This window comes from Musa acuminata, chromosome BXJ1-10 (genome assembly GCF_036884655.1).
Source record: "Musa acuminata AAA Group cultivar baxijiao chromosome BXJ1-10, Cavendish_Baxijiao_AAA, whole genome shotgun sequence".
In the NCBI taxonomy this organism is placed as follows: Eukaryota; Viridiplantae; Streptophyta; class Magnoliopsida; order Zingiberales; family Musaceae; genus Musa; species Musa acuminata.
The window spans coordinates 17,447,235-17,470,277 of NC_088336.1; the positions used below are offsets into that span (position 1 = coordinate 17,447,235).

The 23,043-nt window shown below is 39.1% G+C and overlaps 5 protein-coding genes across 15 annotated transcripts in view; 4 read left to right on the top strand and 1 right to left on the bottom strand.

The window, feature by feature from the left end:
* LOC135581727 (inorganic pyrophosphatase TTM2-like) overlaps nucleotides 1-1,083 on the top strand; it is a 33,742-nt gene extending 32,659 nt beyond the window's left edge. For all 3 annotated transcript variants that reach the window (XM_065085976.1, XM_065085977.1, XM_065085975.1), the window contains one exon: nucleotides 509-1,083. In XM_065085976.1, coding sequence (XP_064942048.1) covers nucleotides 509-721 — 213 coding nt within the window. In that variant the 3' untranslated portion in view covers nucleotides 722-1,083. The remainder of the gene's footprint in view (nucleotides 1-508) is intronic.
* Nucleotides 1,084-1,413: 330 nt separating this feature from the next.
* On the top strand, nucleotides 1,414-2,903 carry LOC135595270 (ethylene-responsive transcription factor ERF020-like). The gene has a single exon (XM_065085980.1). It carries the CDS (start codon nucleotides 2,347-2,349, stop codon nucleotides 2,833-2,835), a length of 489 nt encoding a protein of 162 aa, XP_064942052.1. The 5' UTR covers nucleotides 1,414-2,346; the 3' UTR covers nucleotides 2,836-2,903.
* A 1,359-nt stretch (nucleotides 2,904-4,262) lies between these two features.
* LOC103999972 (glucuronoxylan 4-O-methyltransferase 1-like) lies at nucleotides 4,263-5,416 on the top strand. The gene has a single exon (XM_009421886.3). It carries the CDS (start codon nucleotides 4,396-4,398, stop codon nucleotides 5,224-5,226), a length of 831 nt encoding a protein of 276 aa, XP_009420161.2. The 5' UTR covers nucleotides 4,263-4,395; the 3' UTR covers nucleotides 5,227-5,416.
* Nucleotides 5,417-6,553: 1,137 nt separating this feature from the next.
* LOC103999971 (succinate dehydrogenase subunit 6, mitochondrial) lies at nucleotides 6,554-9,396 on the top strand. Its single transcript, XM_009421885.3, has 4 exons — nucleotides 6,554-6,836; nucleotides 7,639-7,741; nucleotides 8,663-8,806; nucleotides 9,066-9,396. The coding sequence occupies exons 1-4, from the start codon at nucleotides 6,642-6,644 to the stop codon at nucleotides 9,071-9,073; spliced, it is 450 nt and encodes a 149-aa protein (XP_009420160.2). The 5' UTR covers nucleotides 6,554-6,641; the 3' UTR covers nucleotides 9,074-9,396.
* Nucleotides 9,397-10,489: 1,093 nt separating this feature from the next.
* LOC103999970 (CLP protease regulatory subunit CLPX1, mitochondrial) overlaps nucleotides 10,490-23,043 on the bottom strand; it is a 64,574-nt gene continuing 52,020 nt past the window's right edge. For all 9 annotated transcript variants that reach the window (XM_065085989.1, XM_065085987.1, XM_065085981.1 and 6 more), the window contains 15 exons: nucleotides 19,201-20,729; nucleotides 19,001-19,062; nucleotides 18,760-18,860; nucleotides 18,575-18,654; nucleotides 17,776-17,826; nucleotides 16,611-16,685; nucleotides 16,453-16,530; nucleotides 14,902-14,958; nucleotides 13,489-13,559; nucleotides 13,284-13,383; nucleotides 13,083-13,187; nucleotides 12,642-12,704; nucleotides 12,428-12,550; nucleotides 11,332-11,475; nucleotides 10,490-10,869 (listed from right to left, as the gene is read on the bottom strand). In XM_065085989.1, coding sequence (XP_064942061.1) covers nucleotides 10,798-10,869; nucleotides 11,332-11,475; nucleotides 12,428-12,550; nucleotides 12,642-12,704; nucleotides 13,083-13,187; nucleotides 13,284-13,383; nucleotides 13,489-13,559; nucleotides 14,902-14,958; nucleotides 16,453-16,530; nucleotides 16,611-16,685; nucleotides 17,776-17,826; nucleotides 18,575-18,654; nucleotides 18,760-18,860; nucleotides 19,001-19,062; nucleotides 19,201-20,034 — 2,016 coding nt within the window. In that variant the 5' untranslated portion in view covers nucleotides 20,035-20,729 and the 3' untranslated portion in view covers nucleotides 10,490-10,797. The remainder of the gene's footprint in view (nucleotides 10,870-11,331; nucleotides 11,476-12,427; nucleotides 12,551-12,641; nucleotides 12,705-13,082; nucleotides 13,188-13,283; nucleotides 13,384-13,488; nucleotides 13,560-14,901; nucleotides 14,959-16,452; nucleotides 16,531-16,610; nucleotides 16,686-17,775; nucleotides 17,827-18,574; nucleotides 18,655-18,759; nucleotides 18,861-19,000; nucleotides 19,063-19,200; nucleotides 20,730-23,043) is intronic.

The following is a 23,043-nucleotide window of genomic DNA, read 5'->3' on the forward strand; positions in this document are numbered from 1 at the left end:
CGATTTGATAAGCTTTACTTTTAGAAATAAACTGTTTTAGCGGCAGGATTGTTTGATGCTATGAAAGCTCATGTTTTATGAAACTCGGCATATTTTCTATAATTCTAAGAATATTTCAAGTTTTACACAGCTTCAAGTTTGTTTCAAGTCTTTCTGCAATTTAACTTCTCTTTCCACTACACAGTGTCAATGAACCCATTTTGATTATCCATAGTTAAATGTGAACTGCTTTATCATAACAACAATAAATATATCCAACATTTTGTTATACTTCCTCTTGAATGGAGGTATTAGCTACTTTCTTTGCCTTCAGTATCATTTCGTTCTGTTTCCAGCTCTAATTTCTCATGTTATCCTCATTGTACAATCACATTACTGAAAATGCTGCCACAATAATCTGGGTTGAATCGGAGAGAGAACTGAGGCAATTATTGATCCAGTCAAATTTTCAGTTGTGTATGCTATGATTATTTGACAACATGACGTTGATATTTCTAATCATTGGCAGCTCATGCTCATCACTCGAGGACAGCGTCAAGTGATGCATCAGTTAGATAACCTCTCTAATTTAGTTCATGAGCAATTGGCTGTATTGACTCAGCAAGACAGAAGGGATAACAGAAGTAGATTTCTTGACTTGGATCTTATTGGGAAGCCAGTTCTCATACTCCTGGTGGGTGGCATCAGCTTTTTCCTTTTAAAAAATCTTAGTAGGAACTGAATTGAAGGCTCGACTCCATTTTGGATCGCACCAGAATTCTTTTACATGAGCCTTGGGGATTGCCACATCGGTCTTAATTCATGACCTTTAATATTGCAATGTTATCGACTCAGCTTGAAGGTCACACATGATGGGGATTTTGTAGGAGGCACGGTGTTATTTTCCTGCCTTTTGTTTTGTTTTTTTTCCATTTCTTCTGCATGAGCCATAAATTTGTATATTTAAGATGTGGAAGTTCCAGATTCAAAACTAATGCTGTGGCAATCTCTCGAGTATATAGTTGTAATAAATAGTTCTAGCCTCTAATTACCAAGCGCTGGTGTTTAATTTACCGAAGAAGGAAAATGTTCATGTCTGCTTTACTGCTTGCGTGGATGTGTGACCTCAATTTTAAGGAGCTTGAATTCATCGCCCAAATTCGCTGCCCAAAAAATGTCAACCACCGTCTCTCTCTTCTATCACATCTTACTGCAATTTAAAGCAGCTTCCTACTGTTGATCGAGCAATTTGTTTTGCAGGTGCATATGATGATGCTTCACAAGCGGACATGGAGGTAAGGAATCCAATTGCTGTCATTCCCATCAACTTGTACATGGTTTTCTAATTTAGTCTCCTATGTTTTCAGCTGCGGTTTCAAGAACTGGTGCAATTTTTTGGTTTGTTTCAGGTACTTTTTGACTTCGATTTATCCACACAAGATCTACAGTGTCTGATTCCTCAGGTGAACATGACTTCTCACCGTACTCTATTCTTTAAAGAAAGAAACAAAATGTTTTAATTGTTGTTTTTCTCAGAACAATAACCTGTTGATTTCGATCAAGCCAAGCTCGAATTGCAGCACTGTGCGTCCGGAATCCAATCGGATCCATCATCTTCTGGTCAGCGAGATTCTTACGCCATTGTCGTTTATCGTACGTGCATTATACTGCTTCTGGTAGATTCGATTTGGTTCCCACGTGGTCAAAATAACACGTGAGGAATGATTGATCGGTAATTTTTTGGCGGAGCGGCCTTCGTCAACGGTCAACCCCCAAAACCTTCGACGTGGCCGTCCACCAGCTTATAACACAGTCAAAAACCATTAAACGGAGGAATCTATGATACGCGGCCAACCGTGGGAAATCCGAGAGGACAGAAGACTCTACATTATTGTGGTCAAAATCTGTCATAGGAACCCGAATTCCCATCTCTCTGTTGCAAGGTAAAGGTAGTAGCATCATTTGGTTCCCGGAAGTGGATTGAGGCCTAACAAGTACAACAAAAATTATAGCTCTTCTTCCCGTGTCCATGTTAAACATGAGAAAACCCACGAAAACCGGTCAAAAATAAGTCAATTCTGACTGCAAGGACTATGCCACCTCGGATGCCACTATCTACGATCCAAAATGCTCCTCCACGTAGACCCATTCCGCTTCTCTCCCCCTTGCTCTCCTCTACCCGTTTGGTCTTAACGTTTTGACTTCGCGTCCATATACAATTTTAATCTGCGGTCAAACCCCCCCCCCACGCTCAAGAAAGTCAACCCATACTCCGTATGGTTGACCTTCGAGAGTTGTCGTCGAGCATAAATAGCCGCGTTCGTTCCACGACTGGAGCACCACACCGTTCACCAGTTGGTCGGCGAGATGAGCAGAGCCGGAGCGGAGCCGAGCGAGGAGAGAAGGTACAAGGGGGTGCGCCGCCGGCGATGGGGCAAATGGGTGTCGGAGATTCGCGTGCCGGGGTCCAGGGAGCGCCTGTGGCTGGGTTCCTTCTCCACCCCGGAGGCTGCCGCCGTCGCCCACGACACCGCCGTGTTCTTCCTCCGCGGCCCCGACGGTTCCCGCGGCGGCTTCAACTTTCCCGACCGCGTCTCCACCTTCGCCTGGGCCAACTTGTCGCCGCCGTCGGTGCAGAGGGTGGCGTCCGAGTCCGGCATGGACGTTGATGCTCGGTTAGCCGTTCACGCACCGGAGGCACAACCGAGGCCGGAGGTTGTGCTCGTAGACAACACAAGAACTTGGGAAGAGGGAGGAGAACATGGCTTGTACAGGGTGGGGGATGAGCTTGTTGGAGACATCTGCTTTGATGCCTTGGAGATGCATATCCCAGCTCAGAATGACTACAGATATTGAGGGACTGAGATGCTTCTACTCTCAGGATTCGAGGAGGAAATAATCTCACATAAGAAACAGGGTTTACATGTTCCGAGTGTTAGTGAGAGGGAAACGTGCCTGACTGGAACATAGAAAAGCTTTTAATTAGTGTTGATGCAAAAAGGCATTATATTGGCGACCATGTCGAAGGATACATGCTGTGTCTTTTTTGGTATGAATTGATTCATTAGTGCAATCATCACAGGTAAAGAATGATAAGATACAATCGAACTTAGCAGTCATTAACTGCTGCAATCCAAACAAGATTCTGGCATACAAAAGTGATGCTATTTCTGTGCTTGGTGCTTGGCATCAGTTAATTGCATTCTATCCTGTGGCAAGAATCTTATGGCATGAGTGGCCAGTTACACTAAGCAGTTCCAGGTACGCATAAGCTGGAAGAGTACTCCCCACATAGCAGCATCTAACGAGGAACTTTGTTCATGTCAACATGCTCTAGATTCTCATTTAGACACTTAGAAACAAGACCGTACAGTCTTTCTGTAATAATAGAACTACTCCCAAGTCAGCCAATCGTTTGCTGAAATATGTGGTTCCGATAGTTTATCTTGTTTCCCATCCTCCTTGCCATCGTTTTTGTAGCTTAAACAAGAACTCCACTGACTCTGCAGTATACATGTCAGGAACAAGGTTTGATGCAATAAAAACCAGGGATTCCATCATCTGAATCAATTACAAATCATTTTAGATCGCCCAACTTTGATTCCCCTCTTTCGGTGGAGGCTGCATCATTCTGAACACAGGTGAGTATGTATGGCCAAGAGAAAAGTTGAACGGCTTGAAAGTGTGAGAGGAATCCATGCAAGAGGCCAATCAATCGACATGGAGTAGCAAACACAGACCATATCTCAGCTCAAGGGATTACATACTTTACAGTCGGTAGCCAAAGTCAAAGTCAAAGGATTTCACACATGTTATCATCGATGAGCATTGGTAGTGGTACTTGTTCATAGTCAAAAGAACTCACATCATCCGAGAATCTGAGCTGAAAGAGAGACGAATCCATTGGATCGGAGATACTTTGTTCCTTAGATCAGCCCGTTACATGCTCCACCACTAACCAACCCCACATGAACATCCAAATAAATAAAGAACATAGCTTATGGGACATATAATGTGAATGAATAGGCCTTTTCCATCATTCATTGATTGAACCCATCTAATTCATGGATCAGAGGACCAACTCTTGTTGTTCTCGTGGCTCAATCAAATGTCACCTAATATTTTAAGAAGCTTTGGATCTAACGAAACCACACCCCCCAAGAGCAGGTAGTAGTGCTCTCCACCAAATGGCCTAAGCATGCATGTAGTTGCTCTCCTGTCATCAACCACTCATAATGCCCTTTTGTTTCCTCTTCCACAGCATAAAATGATCACCAGCTCGTTACTCCCCAGAAAGCAAAAGCATCCTTCTCTTCCGACAACCACCGACGATAATACACTGTCACCGAATCCAACATCTCGCGACCTTAAACCTTTTCTCTTCTCTTCTCCCAACACTGCTTAACGTAACCATTCATGAGGCCCAAGATGCAGAAGATCTTCAGCCTAAAGCTCCTCGTCTCCGTTCTCTTCCTCCTCTTCGTGCTCTACTGGGTGATGCCTCCTTCATCCTTTCGGCTCCAGCAACAAGCTTTATCCGTTCCATCAACACCACCTTCGTGCACGAAGCTTCCGCCCTCCTTGGCGGACGCCATCCTCCACTACGCCACCCTCAACATCACTCCCCAGCAAACCATCGACGAGATCTCCGTCGCAGCTCGAGTCCTGCGGGAGAAGTCCCCGTGTAACTTCCTGGTCTTCGGCCTCGGCCACGACAGCCTCATGTGGAGCGCGCTCAACCACGGCGGCCGCACCGTGTTCCTCGAGGAAGACGAGGCGTGGATCGAGGCCTGGCGGCGTCGGCGGCTCCCGGTGGTGGCGGAGACCTACCACGTCAAGTACGACACGAGGGTGAGCGAGGCGGAGCAGCTGCTGGAGTTGGGCGCGCGGGCGGACTGCACGGCCGTCGGCGACTTGAGGCGGTCCGGGTGCCGGTTGGCGCTGAAGCAATTGCCGCCCGTGTTCTACGAGGTGGAGTGGGACCTGATCATGGTGGACGCGCCCACCGGGTACCACGCCGGCGCTCCGGGGAGGATGGCGGCGATATACACGGCCGGCATGGCGGCGAGGTGGAGGAAGGAGGGGAAGACTGAGGTGTTCGTGCATGATGTGGATCGGGCCGTGGAGGACAGGTTCTCCAAGGCCTTCCTGTGCGAGGGGTACATGAAGCACGAGGAGGGGCGGTTGAGGCATTTCACCATTCCCAGCCACAGGGCCAACACGGAGCTGCCATTTTGCCCTCCATAGCGACCATGAATCGTCTCTCACCTTCACACACCACCTTGTTTCCTACGCATTTCCCATTCTCCCTCATCACTCTTTCCTTTTAGTTCTTCTTGGTCGATTCCAATAGGCATTTGACACAGAAGATTCTAATTATCGAGCATTGTTGTCTTACGATTCTTTCTTATAAAGATGTTAAAGACATATAATTCAAATTCAGTTGACATGTTTCAGTTGTTATAAGTAATACATCTCAGCATCATATAATATAATAAAATTTTATTTTATTTTTTAAAAAATAGAGTGATCTTAAAAAAAAATCGTCTCTTGACTTAAGTTTTTAGATATAATGCTACTGATAAAAGAATTAACATTAATAGGCTACATATTAAAAAAATCATTGATCTTGAGAGGAGAAATTTTAAAAATTTATAAATTATTAGTCTATCAAAAAAAAAAAAAAAGGGAAGAAGTCTATATTTATCCACTTGAGTAAAAAACTAATTTTATTTTAATTTCACTATCCAATTGAAATATAATTATAGTGATATTCTTAAAACTAATACTATTATGATTGTAATTAGCTATATATACTCTTATAATTTTATAGCATTTTAGAGAGGTTAACTTATTACTTAACTAAAAAATTAATGTAATTATACTCATCGTTCGTCTTATCGATCGGTACTAATGCATCGATTACCAAATTATATCAAGTCGTAATGAGTGTATCGACACGTGGTACATAGGAGCATGTCGATGTACCATCCATATTAGACTCGTATCGAATTAGTATATACTGTTTGTTCCGAATGATATGGTACAATGAACCTTAATTATATGTGAGTTTAGTACCTTTAATTTATAAAATTTTAAACATATTTTATAAGTGATAGTAAAAAATTGATTGATTATCACAAAATCAAATCACCCTTGAAAAGGGTGATAAAGCATGCCTAAGTAGCTTTTGTTCTTCAAAAATATATTTATAATTTAATAAAAACGTCGACTAGCTTAGCTGATAAATGTTTTCAATAATTTATCGCAAAGTTATAGGATCATACTCGTTTATTCTTAAAAAAATAAAAAATAAAAATTTTCAAACTCAAATTACCTTCTACCCTCACCTGCCCATCTTGAGGTGGGACCCAGCGGATCCCCCGTCTACCTCCAATGAGAGAGAGGTGCTTATAACGTGAGTCATAGATATCGGCATCATAAATGAAACGACGATATAAGCACGACTCGGCCGATATGGTTCTCATATCGGTATCGGCGAACGTTCCGTCACATAAATCATTTCGTTATGATGTTCCGGTGGAGCATCATAAGTAGCACGCTAACATGTTCCTTGACGTCCTCGGGAGGCGACTCATTTTTGTACTCAAAACCAGCGGCCCACAGAAACGAGAGAGGCGATCGATCGAGGGACGGCGGCGATGGCGGACAGCTCGGATTCCTCGCCCATGGGGTTCCTGTGGAGGCACTACGAGGAGGTGAAGGAGCACTGGAGGAGCAACTTCTCCTTCTTGGACTACTACAAGAAAACCTTGGGGCGCAAGGAGCCGCTCCCCAAGTGGACCGACGCCGACGTTGAGGAGTTCGTCGCTTCCGACCCCGTCTACGGTCCCCAGGTGCTACTGCCATCTCGATCCCCATTTTTCTTCGATTTATTCTCCGGCAGGATCTCGATCGATCTGGTTTTCTGTTCGTCTTTAGGGGTTTGCTCGTCTCCTTTTGATCCGGGCCATGATTTGCTTATGGAAACAGGAAAAGATTCGATTTTTTTCTCGATTAGGTCTTGATTCTTCTTTTTCTTTTGTTATATATGCAAATCTTTGCTGGTGATCGACGATCTCAGCTTTGATAGTAATTGCCAGAGTAGATTGTATATTTTTATGGTGATCGAAGTCTTCTCTTTTCCTCCACAGATGATGATTATTATTTCTTTGGTGCTTTTTTCCTAGTTCTCTCTTTTGCTTAATCACTGTGCGGCTTTTTTCTCTATGTTATTGCAAACAGATGTGTGTATATATATAATAAATAAATAAATAAATAAATAAATAAATATATATATATATATATATATATATATATATATATATATATATATATATATATATATATATATAAAATGAGGTAAGAATGTCGTAGGGAGAGAGATATTGCATCAGCGTTTCTTATGGATTCTGCGATTAACTGGCTTTTGCATCAGTATCACCTTCAGACTGATCTTGATGATTCATCAGAGGTGGTGTCGAGATGAAAATGTGGCGACTTGAAGCAATTTTTTTTATGAAGAATAGATGAACTCGAAGCTAAAATCTAACTTGTTTTAACTCAGATGTGAAATATGTTAATATGAATCCCTTTTTATTTAGTTGCAAATGAGCCGATTGAATGTTGTATGGATCTTTTCCTTTCGTCTCTTTTCAGTTAAAGGCTATAAGGGAATCGAGGAAGTATGCAATTGGTGGAGCTCTATTGGGTGCGGCTCATTTAGGTGGTGTTTCCTTGGGATACTCAAAGAGTCCACATGGTAATATGATTGCTTCTCTCTCATAGCCATTCCTTGTGACAACAATTTATGCATCTAAAATGTTTGCCAATAAACTTTTCTGCCGAACTATAATTTACAATTTTTGTATGGTTTATATTGCTAATTTGTCTGTCCCACTGCTATTTTGTGTGGTATAAATGCCTGATTTTTGTAGTTCATCTATAGTTACTATTATGTTTTACATCATATTCGCTGAAAAATTTGGAAGTTTGGTGTGAAATATGCTATATGGATTTTAGATATGCCATAAAGATGACCGAATGATACTCATCATTTTACTATCCCAAGTACTTGCTATATTCCAACAGAATGAACTCTTTACTGTGAATAGTAGTATCTACCGATAAGTGGATTGGCATTGAAATCAAGTTGATAGCATTCAAATAGCTACTATGAAGAAGATTTTGAAGAGTTATGAAGAACAAGTTTTGGTGAATAGAGAAAATTACCCATTAATACATGTTCATTTTTCACATGTTCCACGGTGATAGTATGTTCAAAAGTGATCCAAAATATAGGAGGAAAACTCCAGAACCATTTGCAAAGACTGGGATTCTTTGTTAGTCGAATGTAAGTACGAGTTGAGGATTAAACCCATGTCTGAACCAAGGTTGCTAAACCTAGGAAATAGTTACTTGTGCTTTTTTTAAAATAGTGTTACCTAAGGACATTAGTTTTTGTGGACAATTTTACACTGTGATTGCATTCACAAAGTTATTTTCTTCAAAAGCCGAGAAAAGAAGAAAAGTAAAACCAAACTCTTTTTTTATTTTTTATTTTTTATTTTCAGGGCGACCTTATATTCCTGGGAACAGTCACTTCTTTCCTATTAATATAACAAGTAGATGTCTAGATTATGGGGGATACCATCCATTTCTTTAATACGGTCAACCACTGTAGGTTTTGTCTTGGCTACTGCATTTGGAGCCCTCTGTGGTGGCGTCTTTGGACTAGAAGTTGCTGAACACTGGGGGCAACTCTACAAGATCGATAAGCAGGCAGCAAATCTCAGGTTCCTCTACTGGTGGGAGGACAAAATTTCAGGTCGGTGATCTCTTTTTGGCTAAACGTATAATTGTTATGTTCTGTTGTCTTAACTAGAAAAACCTTATCTCTTGTTTTCTTCTATTGAAAAATGGTTTAGCAGCCTAAGAGCCTTTTTATTTTCTCTGTGAGTTTATCGTATGCTTTTGTTGGCTAATCAGTGTGCTTCTCTTCAATATTATATGCCTAATTCTGATTTTATCCATGTTTTCTACTTGTCTATCTCTTCTTATTTTCAAATTGTTATGTTTGTATACAGGAAAGTAAAGCAACTGTCATCTGGTTAGGTGTTTCGACTGGTCCTTGGCATTGCCTGCAGTACTCGTAATGGAAAAGATCCCCACTTTTGTTTCTTATCTTTTAGAATAAAATAGCAGCTGTGATGATTAAATCCAGTTAAACAGACATTTTGAGTTTGAACAAAATGTGTTTCATGATCTTGGTGGTGTCCGGTTTCTTTCGCCGTCTTCCTAGAAAGTGTTCTTTGACACCTTGTGTATCCAAGCTGTCAAAGATAGTAATTTTCATTTTATATGCTATGCCTGTGGGTTTAAGGGTTTTATCTATTCTAAGATCATATATCTTTTTAATGCTTTTGAGACTGGATGTATTAGTTTCAGGTTTCTTTTATTAGCAGGGAAACGAAGCATCTTATGATAAGATTAAATTTGATGCAGGGAAACATGTTTTTAGGTGCTTAATTGTTACCTTAGGAGCAGTATTGGTTGTCATGGTTTTGTTTGAGACTCCTACAGAGGAAGATGAAACAACTGAACCAAACACTTCATGGTTTGATTTGAGACTCCTACGGATGGGAAGATGAAACAATTAAATGAAACACTTCATGGTTTTGTTTGAGACTCCTACACAGGTTAAAATCGTATACTATTATGACATAGGTTGTGTTTGGGAAATGTGATTACGTTTATTTTGGTAAGCAACAGATGAAGATGAAAATTGTCTTTCAAAAAGTTCAATGAATTTTTGTAATATTTTAAATATTCATTTAATTTAAATCAATAAGTAAATAAATAAAACAAATTAATGAATGCATGCAATCTAATCTCATAAATAAATATAAAACATTTCATGTTGATTTTTTATTAAATTAATTTTGATAATCTTATAATTTTAAATAATATCATAGGATATTTTAAAATTAAAAAAAAAATTATATTAGGATCTCGTAAATATTAAAATGATAATGCTATCATTTCCGATGCAACATTTATGCTAGATGTGATTCGAATGCAACATTTAGGTTATATGTGATTCGAACGCATCGAAATATGGATTGAGCTTTTACTGCACATCTTAAATGTTTTTTCCAATGCATCCATAAAAAATGAGTCACGAGGCACTACGTATCTATCATTGTTGCATAAAGAAGCAATCTATCTTTCAGATACTGCGAGGGGGAAACATCTCTGTTGCATATAGAAGCAAATATTGGTGTATTTGTTACCTCAGCAGGATTCACATACTTCCAACTTTCGGAGGCAAGTAAAATACTTCTTCAAGGATAAACCTGAAGAAGTGGTGGTGTTTTCGAATAGTCAGTTAGCTTCAACTTAGCAATATTACATGCATCGTTTGGTTAGAATGCAACGATAGCTTGCAATATTAACTCATGGAAGAATGCAACGCTTGCTTGCAGAAAAAAATGGCGTAGTAAATAATACATGCATCGTAAGGTTAGAAGGAGGCAATTTTCAATGGAAAAAGCCATGCTTGCTTACAACAATGATAAATTACAATACAGATAAGATAGTAAAAAGAATTGAGATACTAACACATCGGTTTGCTAGCTGGGACTCTCCATCTCGTGGCCTTTATGAGTGATTATCCTATTATGCCTGCTGACAGCAAAAAAGACTTGGCAGGTTAAGAACTATGATTTCGATTTCTTAGCAAATCTGCTTTAGAAGAATATTTTCAGCTGCAGTGGTGTGTTTGTTTTAACCAATTAGTATTAGCCGGTCAGGAAGAAACTATAAGCTGACAACTACGGATGAAAGCTCAGATTCTCCTTCCACTTCATTCTCCGACTGACCATTGTTTTCCTGCAAATGGAATTCACATGTTAGCGTGTTCCTATGAAATAGGCTCGCAAGTTTATTTGGTGCCACCACTATGTGTACTGTCCGTATAATATATCATCTACGTGATCGAGTCACTATTAATATTAACATTGTAACCAGATGATGTGGATGCTTTATCAACTGTCCTACCCTGACATTTTTAGATAAGACTCACGCTAACATCTAGCAGCCAACAGGTATCATCTGGCTGAAGAAGCTTCATAGCTAGAGCAAGTGACTTTTTCGCTGTATCATGAGCACTGACACTTTGAAAGACATACCACTATAGGTTATGACCAGATTGATGACAAATGAATATCTTAATAAACCACAAATTCTTGGTAAAGGTGGTTTTGTTTTGCAGCTAATTAGTGTGAGGCCCAGCCTAAAACTTCCTTGCTTAAAGCTATCCATTAATGACTTGCAAAGTGATGTATGATTCACCTTGTTTCTGGCGAGGTAGCCCTCCAACGCACCATTTCCTCGAAGAATTTTAGCTCCACACCCTGATTTGTCAAGGGAGCCAATGGCATCTTCATCCACGACAATTGCATCTACTCGATCATTTCCAGTCTTCACATCTGGAATCTGAAACCAAGCACATTAAACAAATAGTTAAAAATAGGAAAAGAGGCCCTGCGAGCTTAAATGTTGGAACCAGATATAACGTATATATGATTATATGGATAATCTCTCTCTCTCTCTCTCTCTCTCTTTTTCTTTCAACTTGATTTCTGGTTTGCTTTTAAGGGTAGGAGAACGAATGCAAAACCAGAATCATGTGAATAGAATCCCCCACCATTATGTCTATAGAAGATTTATAAACTTGACCTAGGTCTAGTCTTGGTCCTGTATTTAGATTGACACTCCAAAAGAGTTGACAGAGAAGATAACAGAGCAACAAAATGAATTTGAGAAAGTTTAGATCAGGCCATCATATATAGCCATGCTGGACTCTCATTTTCAATCCAGAAGTAAATCTAATAATCTGATTATGGAACTCTGAATTTGTCCAAATTCCACATCCTTTCAGGCTTGGGTATGGTCCGTTCTTTAGTGATGCCCAGGGTAGTACCTGAATTGGACTTACGTAGCTAGCGAACAACTCTATAACATCCAGAAAAAGCAACAAAGTAAATCAAATAACTGGTTCCAGGTTTATGTTGAAGCTGAGCTGGCTTAATAAATGTAGTCATGATGCACTCAGAACCCTTTTGACTCTAGGTTAATCGGGCTCAAAGACACGGACGAATGCAACCACAAGTCTTGACAGACGTAGATGCTGTGTTCTTCAAACAGTTGCAAAATAGGAACAGCTCTACACATTCTTTCAGCCCGTGGTGGCACATGTTTGATTCAAAATTCCAGAATGCAACAATTTCCCTATTGTACATATGTTCCATAATTAAATATTACATACATTTTTCTCTCTTAGAAGCATATTAGAGGTAATTGGTCGGCTAGAAGATCCACTTGGTGTATTTCGCAGGCAACGCTTTCATCCTATTGTAACAAACATAACAGATAACTGTAATCTTACCTCATACATTGCTTCAGTAAGAGTACTTTCTAGAATAGCTCTTAAACCTCGAGCACCTGTATTTTTAACCATTGCTTTTCTTGCAATCAGCCTAAGAGCAGCGTCAGTAAAATGCAGCTTTACCTGGAAGTTAATATGATGAGAAAGAATACAAGAAGCAACCATGTCTGGAAGAATATAGTAGTATGATAAGCCACTAATAAAGCTAGCTTACGTCGTTCAGACTAAATGTTTTCTTGTATTGTTTTCCAAGGGCATTCTTTGGCTCTGTTAGGACCTGAAGTTGGCAATGTATATGTTAATTTCCTCAATGATTATCAAGAGACACAAAAATAGAGGACTTCAACCAAAAGCTTTCACATTCAGAGGTCAACAAGTATGGGAAAATTGAAAACGTGTTTCTGAAAACTGATTACATACACGATTCAATCAATTTCCAGAAAGAAGAACCCAATTCAGCTGATTCTACTGCTCCAAACACAAATCACATAATAAATTTTTGGTATACTAGAAACGATCTTTTATTGGTCACTTAAACAGCAGCTAGAGCAGTGTAAATGAAATATTGAACCAACATGAATGTTTAAAAAATGAGTTCAGCACATCAGATAAAAGAGAAAAACAATAAGATAGAAAAATAGTTGAATTATGTTACCTGAACAAGTTGATCTTCATTTAGAGATGACAAACTAACCAGAACTGGAAAGCGCCCAATGAATTCTGGGATGAGACCGTATGCTACAAGATCACCACTTTCAACCTTTGAAAGAAGTTATATAAATTCATCTTGTGCATTAACAATTACTAAGCAAATGATGAAAAGATTTCCCAAGATGTAAGTTATCTGAGAGCCCACCGATTCCATCAAGGTAGATGTTACAGCAGAATTGGTGGTCCCACCAGTTCTCAGGTTTGCACGTACAGGTGCACCAAATCCTATTGATGAATCTTGTCGTCTGTTGCATATTGAAAAATCAGGCCATCCTCATACTCCATGATAAGCAAGAGTATTCAGGGAAGACTGCTGCAAGTATTTAAGATCAGGAAATCCATCACATTACCTTTCTGAAATAGTCTTTTCCAAATCAACAAAAGCACCACCACATATAAAAAGAATATCTTTAGTATTTATCTGCAGGTCATTGCAAACATGTGGTTAAAGCAATGTTAACCAGTAGAAGGCCAAGTATATGTTAAAAAAAATGAATCATCAACCTATCGTGCATAAAAGCTCAGTTGATGGAGTCCCTTATACACCCTTTTTTCTTTAATCTTTCAGGCTGTGTTTGTTTATGTTAAGAATGGGTATAATGGTGGTTACAGGTTTATCCTGTTTATCTTAAGTCACGAAGGGTTGAATTGACCCAGTCAAAAGAGGTAAAATCTGAATAACCCCAAATTAAAACAATCCAACTAAAGGGTGCATTTAAATTCCCCTCCCTTTCTAGCTAGTTTAAAAATATTTTATTCTTGTTTTACAAATCTGAAAATTAACTACTTGTCCTGTTTTTCGAAGCAAAACAGAGACAATAGTTGATGAATTTGGTCAACCAAGAGAGGTAGAGTGTTCATAGAGCTGCCAGGAATCTCTTCGAAAGTATTTGACAAAATTAAACAATTCTTTGGCTGCTTCAAAATTTTTAAATCAGATTGCATATTTCTTTGTTCTTGCAAGTTCTCATGTTGTAGGGAGAAAAATATAATTCTTATGTGGCAAAAGAAAATCAGTGAGAACTATGACCATGACTATTTAATGGAAAAGGATAAGATCAGTTACATAAATTACATGTCTATATAAATCAAGAAAGAGCAGTAAAAGAATAGATCACCAACTAAATAAGGATCAGAGAGTTCTACTGCAGTGGATAACAAAAATTACTGAGAAACAAGAGCATGTGTAGAAGAATAGAAGAGTGTGAGAATAGAGGGACGTAGGAAGAAGCAGAATGATTGTGCATGGAAAACAACCAATCTATAAGGAGTTGAATCTGGACTCCAGAACATAATGCATCAGGAACATGCACCCAATCTCAGTTCAATAATAATGTACTTGAAAATTTTAAAAAATTCCAGCAGTAATCCGAAATTGGACTCTTAAACAAATAGTTATTTGTTCAAACAGCTGTCAGATTATTTACTTGGAGACAAGCTAATCTCAAAATGGACTCTTAACAAATAATTATTTGTTCAACTAGTTGTCAGCTTATTTACTTAAAGATGAACTTTTCACTTACCCACGCATCACTAACACCTCTGAAAAATGAAAAGAAGAAACACAAACAAATCTGTATTTTGTCCTCATAATAAATGCACGCATTTAAAAAGGGAAAACATTGCATTATGGATCATGGATTTCTCATCAGTAAAAATAGAATCTTCAACTAAGAAGTATATTTGCAGGCTTCAATTCACAACATTAGACAGTATCTTAAAAAGTAGTGCAAGCTTCTTTCAGAAAAATGTCATCAAATTACCTGTATGGTTTCACCACGAGATTGCTTCCGAGCTCCTTTCTCAGGAACACTGACCATCTGAATGGTGGATTACACTCAATTAAAAAATCAAGAAAAGATTCTCACTTAGTATGAAGTAACTTCATCACTAATAACATGAAAGCAATTGTACTTCTATTGAATTCAAAGCATCCTGAGAAGAGAAGGGCTCATTCAACACGTGACCAACTTATCACATAGAAAGATAAAATGAATAGACCATGTACAGCCCATCAAACTAATAATGGGAGTTTTAAAGTTTTGGTTCTGGAATACATTTTGGTCAAAACTCTCAGCTTCACACATCAATGCTTCAAAAGAATTCATGAAAAGAAAAAAAATCATATAGGAAAATGGAAAAGAAAAAAGATCATATTGGAAAATGGAAAATCAGATGTCTTAAGTCTTAACATACACAACATGATGTCACCCATTCAAAGGTTAACATCCAAAATTTTATTCTCCTTTTTGTTATAAACAGGTTTATCTGGAAAATTCATGTTTAAGTAACGAGTGAAATGTCAATCATATTTATCCTGTAACTTTATTTTGAATAAGAAAATGATAGTTCTCTGCTTTGATGTGTACTGGCATAACCAGTTGCCATGTGCTATATTAATTGCCATAAACAAAAACAGTTCTAAATCTCTGCTACCAAGTTCTATACTAAAAAGAAAATGTTCTAATAGGAAAATTTCATGCAATTATAAAATTTATGATATGGAAAAATGGAATAGATTATGCTCATGAAAGTAGAAATCCTTCCATCTACTTAATGCATTTGATGGCGGGAAAATAAAGTAATACTAGCAACCTGAAAGGAAGGTCATCTCACCCACTAGTTGTCAAAATTAGTCTACAAAGCAAGAACACTCATATTTTGCTCTCAAAATGTTTGGGGTTGACTACATGGATCTATTCCCACCATGAAGCTCTATAATATTTGTAGTCAGAGCCATGGAGTTTTTTTTTAAAGTACTTTTAGGTCTTCCTCTGCTTCTCGTTGCACTATATCATAATTGACTCACCTGTTTATCTGGTGGGTGAAACGGTCATAGTCTCCTATTTCTGGAAAAGCCGGCTCTTGGGCAGACTAGAGGACAGGATGCCTTTTCATCTTTTGAAGATACCTCAGAGCATACGCCCTTCCTTTAAAGAGCTTTCGATAGGTTCCTACTTGCTAGTCATCAAGCTTTAGATAGGTTCCTACCTGCTAGTCATCATCGTGCTAGATTCCTTGGGATTGGGAAAGTCCTTCTGTAATAAATGAATGATGATTTTCCCTCTCTCTGGACTTCTGTAAGAATCTATGAAGAATAAATGGTACAGATCTGGCTCCGCACAAGATAATGTAAGAGGCCATATTAGCTGGATTTGCATCTGGAAGGGCTCTGTAAGGTTTAGGTTTTCCCTTGGCAACTATGGAATCTGGGGATGGGGATCTATAGTTCTTTTAATATGTCTAGATCACCTTCTTTGGACTGAAAGAAAACAAAGATGGAACTGAAACGATAATGAGTAACTGTGACTTACAGTTCCTTCTAGCATTTTCAGTAATGCCTGCTGAACACCTTCTCCAGATACATCTCTGCTAACATTTAGACTCTCAGCCTGCAATACGATCTTGTTGATAAATATCTATCCTACCAAAATTCACCTATGACTAACTAATAATCTTGATGACAATAAACCTTTTTAGCAATTTTATCAACTTCATCAATGTAGACAATGCCTTGTTGAGCTGCTTGCACATTAAAATCTGCTGCCTAGACATAAGAAAAAAAACGGAAAAATAAACATTTGAGCATAAGCTAATAAAGAAGAGCACAGCATCATAATGAGAATAAGACAGGAAAAAGGCAGTTAAATACTCAAACCACATCTAAAGAATTATTTCAATCTTAAAATTACATAATGACAGTGTGAACATTCAATTCTAGGGGACGATGCATTAGTTATCAAATGCAAGCTCAGGAAGAAGTATACAAGTATCAGTGGCAGGCTTATATGTATCTATGTATGGTGAGAGAAATGAGCAAATGAAAAAAGAACTGAGAGCAATGTTGTGCTTAGAGGGAACTTTTCTTGATATACAAATCTGGTGCTTTTAGCTGTACCATGGAAAGGCAAATATCACTAAAGACATATATATTAACTGTTTCTCTTTAGTGGGAAAACAAACAAAATAAGGCTTCAGAGGGAACTGCAAGACAGAAAACCAGTGGGCTAACAAACCACGCTTCCATCTAATTGGTACTGACTGACACAATCAGGATTTATATAAACTCTTCTATTTTAATTTCCTCCTCTTGTTAGCATGAGGTTTTCATTGTGTCCCATATATATAGGGGCAATCTTCCCTGATCTTCTAGCATCTCCAAGCCCTACCAAAATATCTACTAGTATAATTGAAGAAAGAATTTATTAGCAAATTGTGATGTCTTTCCTACTCATGTTCATCAAACGATCAGGTAAAATCACGATCCTAAACATATAATGTCAGACAAGGAATGTCAAAATATATGAAAAAAAGAAACTAGTATTCACATTATGCAAATTAGAGAGCGGCACAGTAATAACCCTGCAAACCATTCAAAGAGTTGCTGAAAACTTGATAAGGAAAATACTAAATTTGGTTTTTTAATAAAACTTGTGCATATTCTTCTTGTCACCACCAGCTACCAATTGCATGATTGTCTAAGTGATACAAATTTGTTCATGCAAGAATGTTAAATGCAAAAAGAAAACAATAAGCATCATGGATAAATATAACACAGTTAGAGAGAACAGATGACAAAAATGTTAAAATCAGGCAACTTGATAAAATACTTGTGCATAAATAATCCAAAATCATACCGCTAGTAACTTGTACAATATTGATTCAACGTCTTCTCCAACATAACCTGCCTGCAGGACATTTAACCACCTTCAGTTTCTAGTAGAGTATATCCATGTCTTGTGAACAGGGCTGGGTGATTTATGCATGTTTTTATTCAGTAAAGTACAAAGTTATAAGTATAAAATGAACCTCAAAATTAAAGCCTGCTAGAGCTAGTAAATGAAATTAAACTAATGTCCATATGAATTATAGCCCAACTTCAAAGTTGAAAAAGTAAAGATAAAAAAGACAGCCAGTGGCCACAAAGGTAAGCCAGTATTGCACTATTCTTGTGTGATTCGGATTAATTCATCTGAAGCCACTGAGAAGTCGAATTCGGATTAATTCATCTGAAGCCACTGAGAAGTCGAAATAGGTGAACCAAACAGCATAGCAGAAACTTGAATCCAAGATTTTTAGGATATAGTTTCATCAATTTACTTGTTTCGAATATATCTCTGATGTTTGTTAAAAAAAGGTCATTCCAAGCAAAAGATGGCTCATAACTCTTAGGGTGCGACAGGATGGAAGTGTTGCAATTTGCTTACAATATGATGTACAGAAAGAATGACTGCAAGTAAATGTGTAAGAAAACTCGATTTCAGTTTCTTTTTGTACAGTTGCATTTTGCAAGTCAATTAAATTTCATAAGTTGTCAGAACAGAACAAAGATACTGAACTTAAAAAATAGATCCCATTTAAAAATCAGAAACGAATACCAAGTGAGGGAAAAGCTAAATACTCTGCTGTAACAGTCAGTTAAAGCAATGTACCTACCTGTGTTAATGTTGTTGCATCAGCAATAACAAATGGTACATTAACAAACCGGGCCAATGTTTTTGCTAGTAAAGTTTTCCCTGCATTAAGACATTATGAAAATCAGAATTGGGATGTGATAGATGACTTCATATAGTCCCTGCCAAATGCAAACTCTATTAAGACCCAGAAAGATGTTATTTTACCTGAGCCAGTTGGGCCCATCAACAGTACATTGCTTTTTTCTAGCTCAACATCATCATATTCATCTTTTTCTGCCTTAACATTATCTGAATCAACCCCAGAACTGAAACATGGAAACAATGCATTCAGTTCAGGATATCCACTGAAAGTGTTACATAGTTTTCATGCCAATGAATAGTGCCTACAGAAGAAAAATAAAGAACATACACCATTGTGAAATATTAAGGTTAGATTTTGACTAACCCTTTCTTTGTAGATGAGTGAGAGATTCTTTTATAGTGGTTGTAGACAGCCACAGCTAGCACCTGCATTTGACTTTAAGAGGCTTCAAAATCAAATAAGCTAAAATATATAACCATAAAAAAAATCATCGAATATATAATTTGTAAAACAAAAAAATGTAAAGTCTCATGATTAGGCTATAAATCAAGAAAAAGGGCTACCTTTTTGGCACGGTCCTGCCCAATTACAAACTTATCGAGTGCCTTACATATCTCCTTGGGAGTCGGCAGATCCTTCCCTAGATTGGACCCGCCCCATGGCTCCTTCTTACTTTCTCCACCACCACCAGCAGATCCTGCACCTCTGCTACTCCTTCCATGCCTCTTTGCTCGTGCTAATTCCAGATGAGCTTGGGACGGCGGTCCTGGTGGTTTGTGGACCGCTAGTTCATTCCCACCCGGAGGCGACGGCGGCACTGGAAGGCCCGGCATTGGTGGCCAATTCTCTGGAGGATCCCCACCGTACATCGACCGCAGCATATCCCAAAACGAGGCTTTAACCCGGTCACCAGTCTGCACCTCTCCGCCAGCAGCATCTCGATCGCGATCGCCCTCCTCCACCCCCGTCACTCTCCCTATCTCGACAAAGCTACCTTGCAGCGGCACGAGCCGATTCGGCAGGAAGTAGAAGGAGGACCGGCAGCTAGGGCAGAGGTTGAGAGCCTGGTACCCGCCGCCGCGTCGGCGCACGTCGCCGCCTCCGGCTGCGGTTGCGGCAGCCGACGGCGAAGGAGGCTGAGTGGCGAAGAGGACCTCCATGTGCTTGGAGCAGCGAGGACAATTAGCCTCGGCCCGGATCCGGCGAAGGTGGGTCGCATCGGTACCTCCTCCGGCGCCCGACCTGCGGCGCACCTGCCGCCGGAGGGAGGGGGAGGCGCCGCCGAGGAGATCGCAGGGAGCCCGGGAGCAGATCTGGCGGCAGAGGCGTTGGTGGTGGTGGCGGGCGGCGGAGGCAGCGACCGCCCTCAGCTTCCCTCGTATGAGAATTCCGGACATCTCGGCGAGAAAGGGATAGATGGCGAGGGACGGAAATCGATTTATTTATAGCTGGGATAGAATGTCACTTTTGAGGGACGTTGATGGATTGATGGGGGACGGAGAGCCGTCGGATGGAGAACGAGACGAGATGGGAGGGATGGAGACGAGGAGAAGGAACGGTCGTGAAACGGTAAACCGTCAAGTGGAGGAGGGGCGGTCGCGGATGCGGTCGCGCATCAATCTTGCATCGTCGACCATCCGGTTTACCAAATCAGGTACATGCCGATGCGCTTTAAGATTTGAGGTCGAGAGGATTAAGGTAGATGAAGCCATGGAGCCCGTTAAGAACAACAGCCTCGTCTCCTGAGTTCACATGTTCAGCTAATAATAAGGGTAACAAAAGTAATACCACCTCACATGTGGAGTCTGCATCTCACTACTGGAATAACTTCGGGATCCAACATACTGTTGTTTATTACTTCCTAGAAGAAAATGGCATGTCAATCTTTCTGCAACAAACAAATATGACAATTGGCATTTGGAGTCTTGTAGCACCACCCTCTGTTCGATATCACGATAGGGGAGGCAGAGCAGCCACCAAAAAACCATGGATCAGCAGACAAGATAGAAGGTAGATGAGGGTGATGTAGAACCTGGTGAAATGATGGTTGTTTGAGGCTGTAGAGACTTCATTACCTGAGGGGCCTCATTCCCTGCAAAAGAGTAATGTGTATCAGTTGCAACTAGGGCAAGAATAGAAACCTGGAGAATGCACCAGGGAAGCATCTTAATTATGTATGCTTGAGTGTTACAATCTCTCACTGTTTTACTTGCGTCACAAACTATATATGCCTAAAATGAAACAGAAAACGGAAGCCAGTCAATGATCTTTATAAGCAAATCACACTTCACAAAGAAAACCGACTAATTAAAGAGCTCCCAAAGTGATACAGTCAAGTATTTCTATAAGCAGATCCAATTTCATAAAGAAACCTTTTCATCAGGAAACTGCAAAACAGCATGTCAGCCTCAAACTTTCTTCATGAAGTTAGTTTGAACTGATTTCTCAATTAAGAATGAACTCATTTCTCAATCTAGAGTGAACTAGCACAGTTAAAATAAACATTGTAGAATATTCAACATACAGAAGAAATATGTGAGCCAACATGGTGGTTTATAGAATTCACCGTCAGAAGAAAAATCCAATAATTGGACCTAATCTAATGCAGCATACACAATGCTAAAGCCAAAGCTTCACTTGGGTTAATTGACAACCCCTGAAGTTCTACCATTTATGAATTAAAGCTTTTATTTAAATAATAAATGGAAATGGTGTTTAGGTATTCTAAATTACTCCTCAAAAACTAAATGAAAACATTGATTAGGTGGACCAAATCACTCAAAAACATTTCAGGTGTGAAGCGGTAAATCACAGGTCTGATGTATGGGGCGCACATACATAGGCCCCCATTCAACAGGTCCAGGAGAAATGACATCAGTATTGACAAATCTAAGGGGAGTCAACCAACTAGTTGGTCCAAGTAATGATAATCCAATAAGCACTTTCATGTCGCTGGCAGAACAATATAACATAGTCTCAAAGATGACAAATAAAATTTTGCATTTATGCTGCAAAGCACATTAATATGCACTTAAGACGCTTGATAGAATCAAACACCCTGAACGATTCCCAGCATATTCAGATTACCTGTTCAAAATCACTGGCATCAAGTTCTCCTAGACATGCTTGTTAGGAAAGTTATTATTCATCATCCAGGTTCATTAATAAAAGGAAATTCAGATGAATGCTTCGTGTATACACTCCAGAAAAATTCAACTGTCAATCAGATGTTGCAAACAATGAGTGACAAGCAAGAAGCCAGCATTTTAGCAGCATAGACTGCACAAATTTGCCAGCCATGTGCTCACCTATGCCCTTAATTTTACATATAAGCACAGTACAGTCATACACCCATGTCATGTCAATTTACTGCATGGTGCAGTATAGCCAGCCAGCACTAAGAATACATCAATTAATTGATCCTATCTCAGCTGACACCTTAAGCTTTTAGATGGACTAGCAAGCATTATAAGTTTAATGCTTGAATGGATTGGTAAAACCTTAAGATTTAATATGATAATAAAGCAATAGTCCCTTTGTCTGGATCTACAAATGCTACAAAATTTAACTTCATCACCAACATGCTAGGCTTTATCAACCATTTTGCCCTACATGGGAGGGGGTATTAATGATATAAATGAAAAAGGCTTGTCTCGTCTATCTTCTTAAGCTTTTGGATGGATTGGCAAGGGTTAAAGTTTTAATAAGCAACAAAAACATTTACAAGAGCAACTTGAAGGATTCTGCTGATTCACAGTCATACATGTCATTTAAATTATATTTATTATGGTCCAAGTCTGTGCAATATAACATAAGCCACAGTCAAGGACTCCAAATATCATGCTCCTTGGTTTCAACTTGTATCCACACTAAGCAAACATTGTGCCTAACCAGTAGACAGAAGACAACTTTAATAATTTAGATCCACTTAACTTAATTAACCATTATCAGGTGCTCCCTTGCGGGTTCCATACTAGTCAGTTAAACAATTCTGCTCTTGTTGAAGACTCGGCAACTTGTTTTATGTATACTATAGAAAAACCATTCTTCTCCATATGCCACTTTAATCTTCTCATCCTATGATCTTTCAAGTTTCAATCACTACTATAATATGTTGCATGGTGAATTTAAAAATGTAAAGCATGCAAATGGTGACATTCTCCTAGGAGGTTAGGAACCCTGGGGACATAAGATGGCTTTGAAGATAGTTTGAACCAAAGAGTAGCCATGGATGAGATAAAATACCTTGATTCATATGTGACATGCTTCTATAGAAAATCCACATACATAATTTAGTCATTATGCAATCTCATATATTTTCCCCTCTAAAATAACTAAGTCCTAATAACATTTCATGAAACTTCATAATTTGCAGATAAAACAACTAACCACCTATGCAATTGATG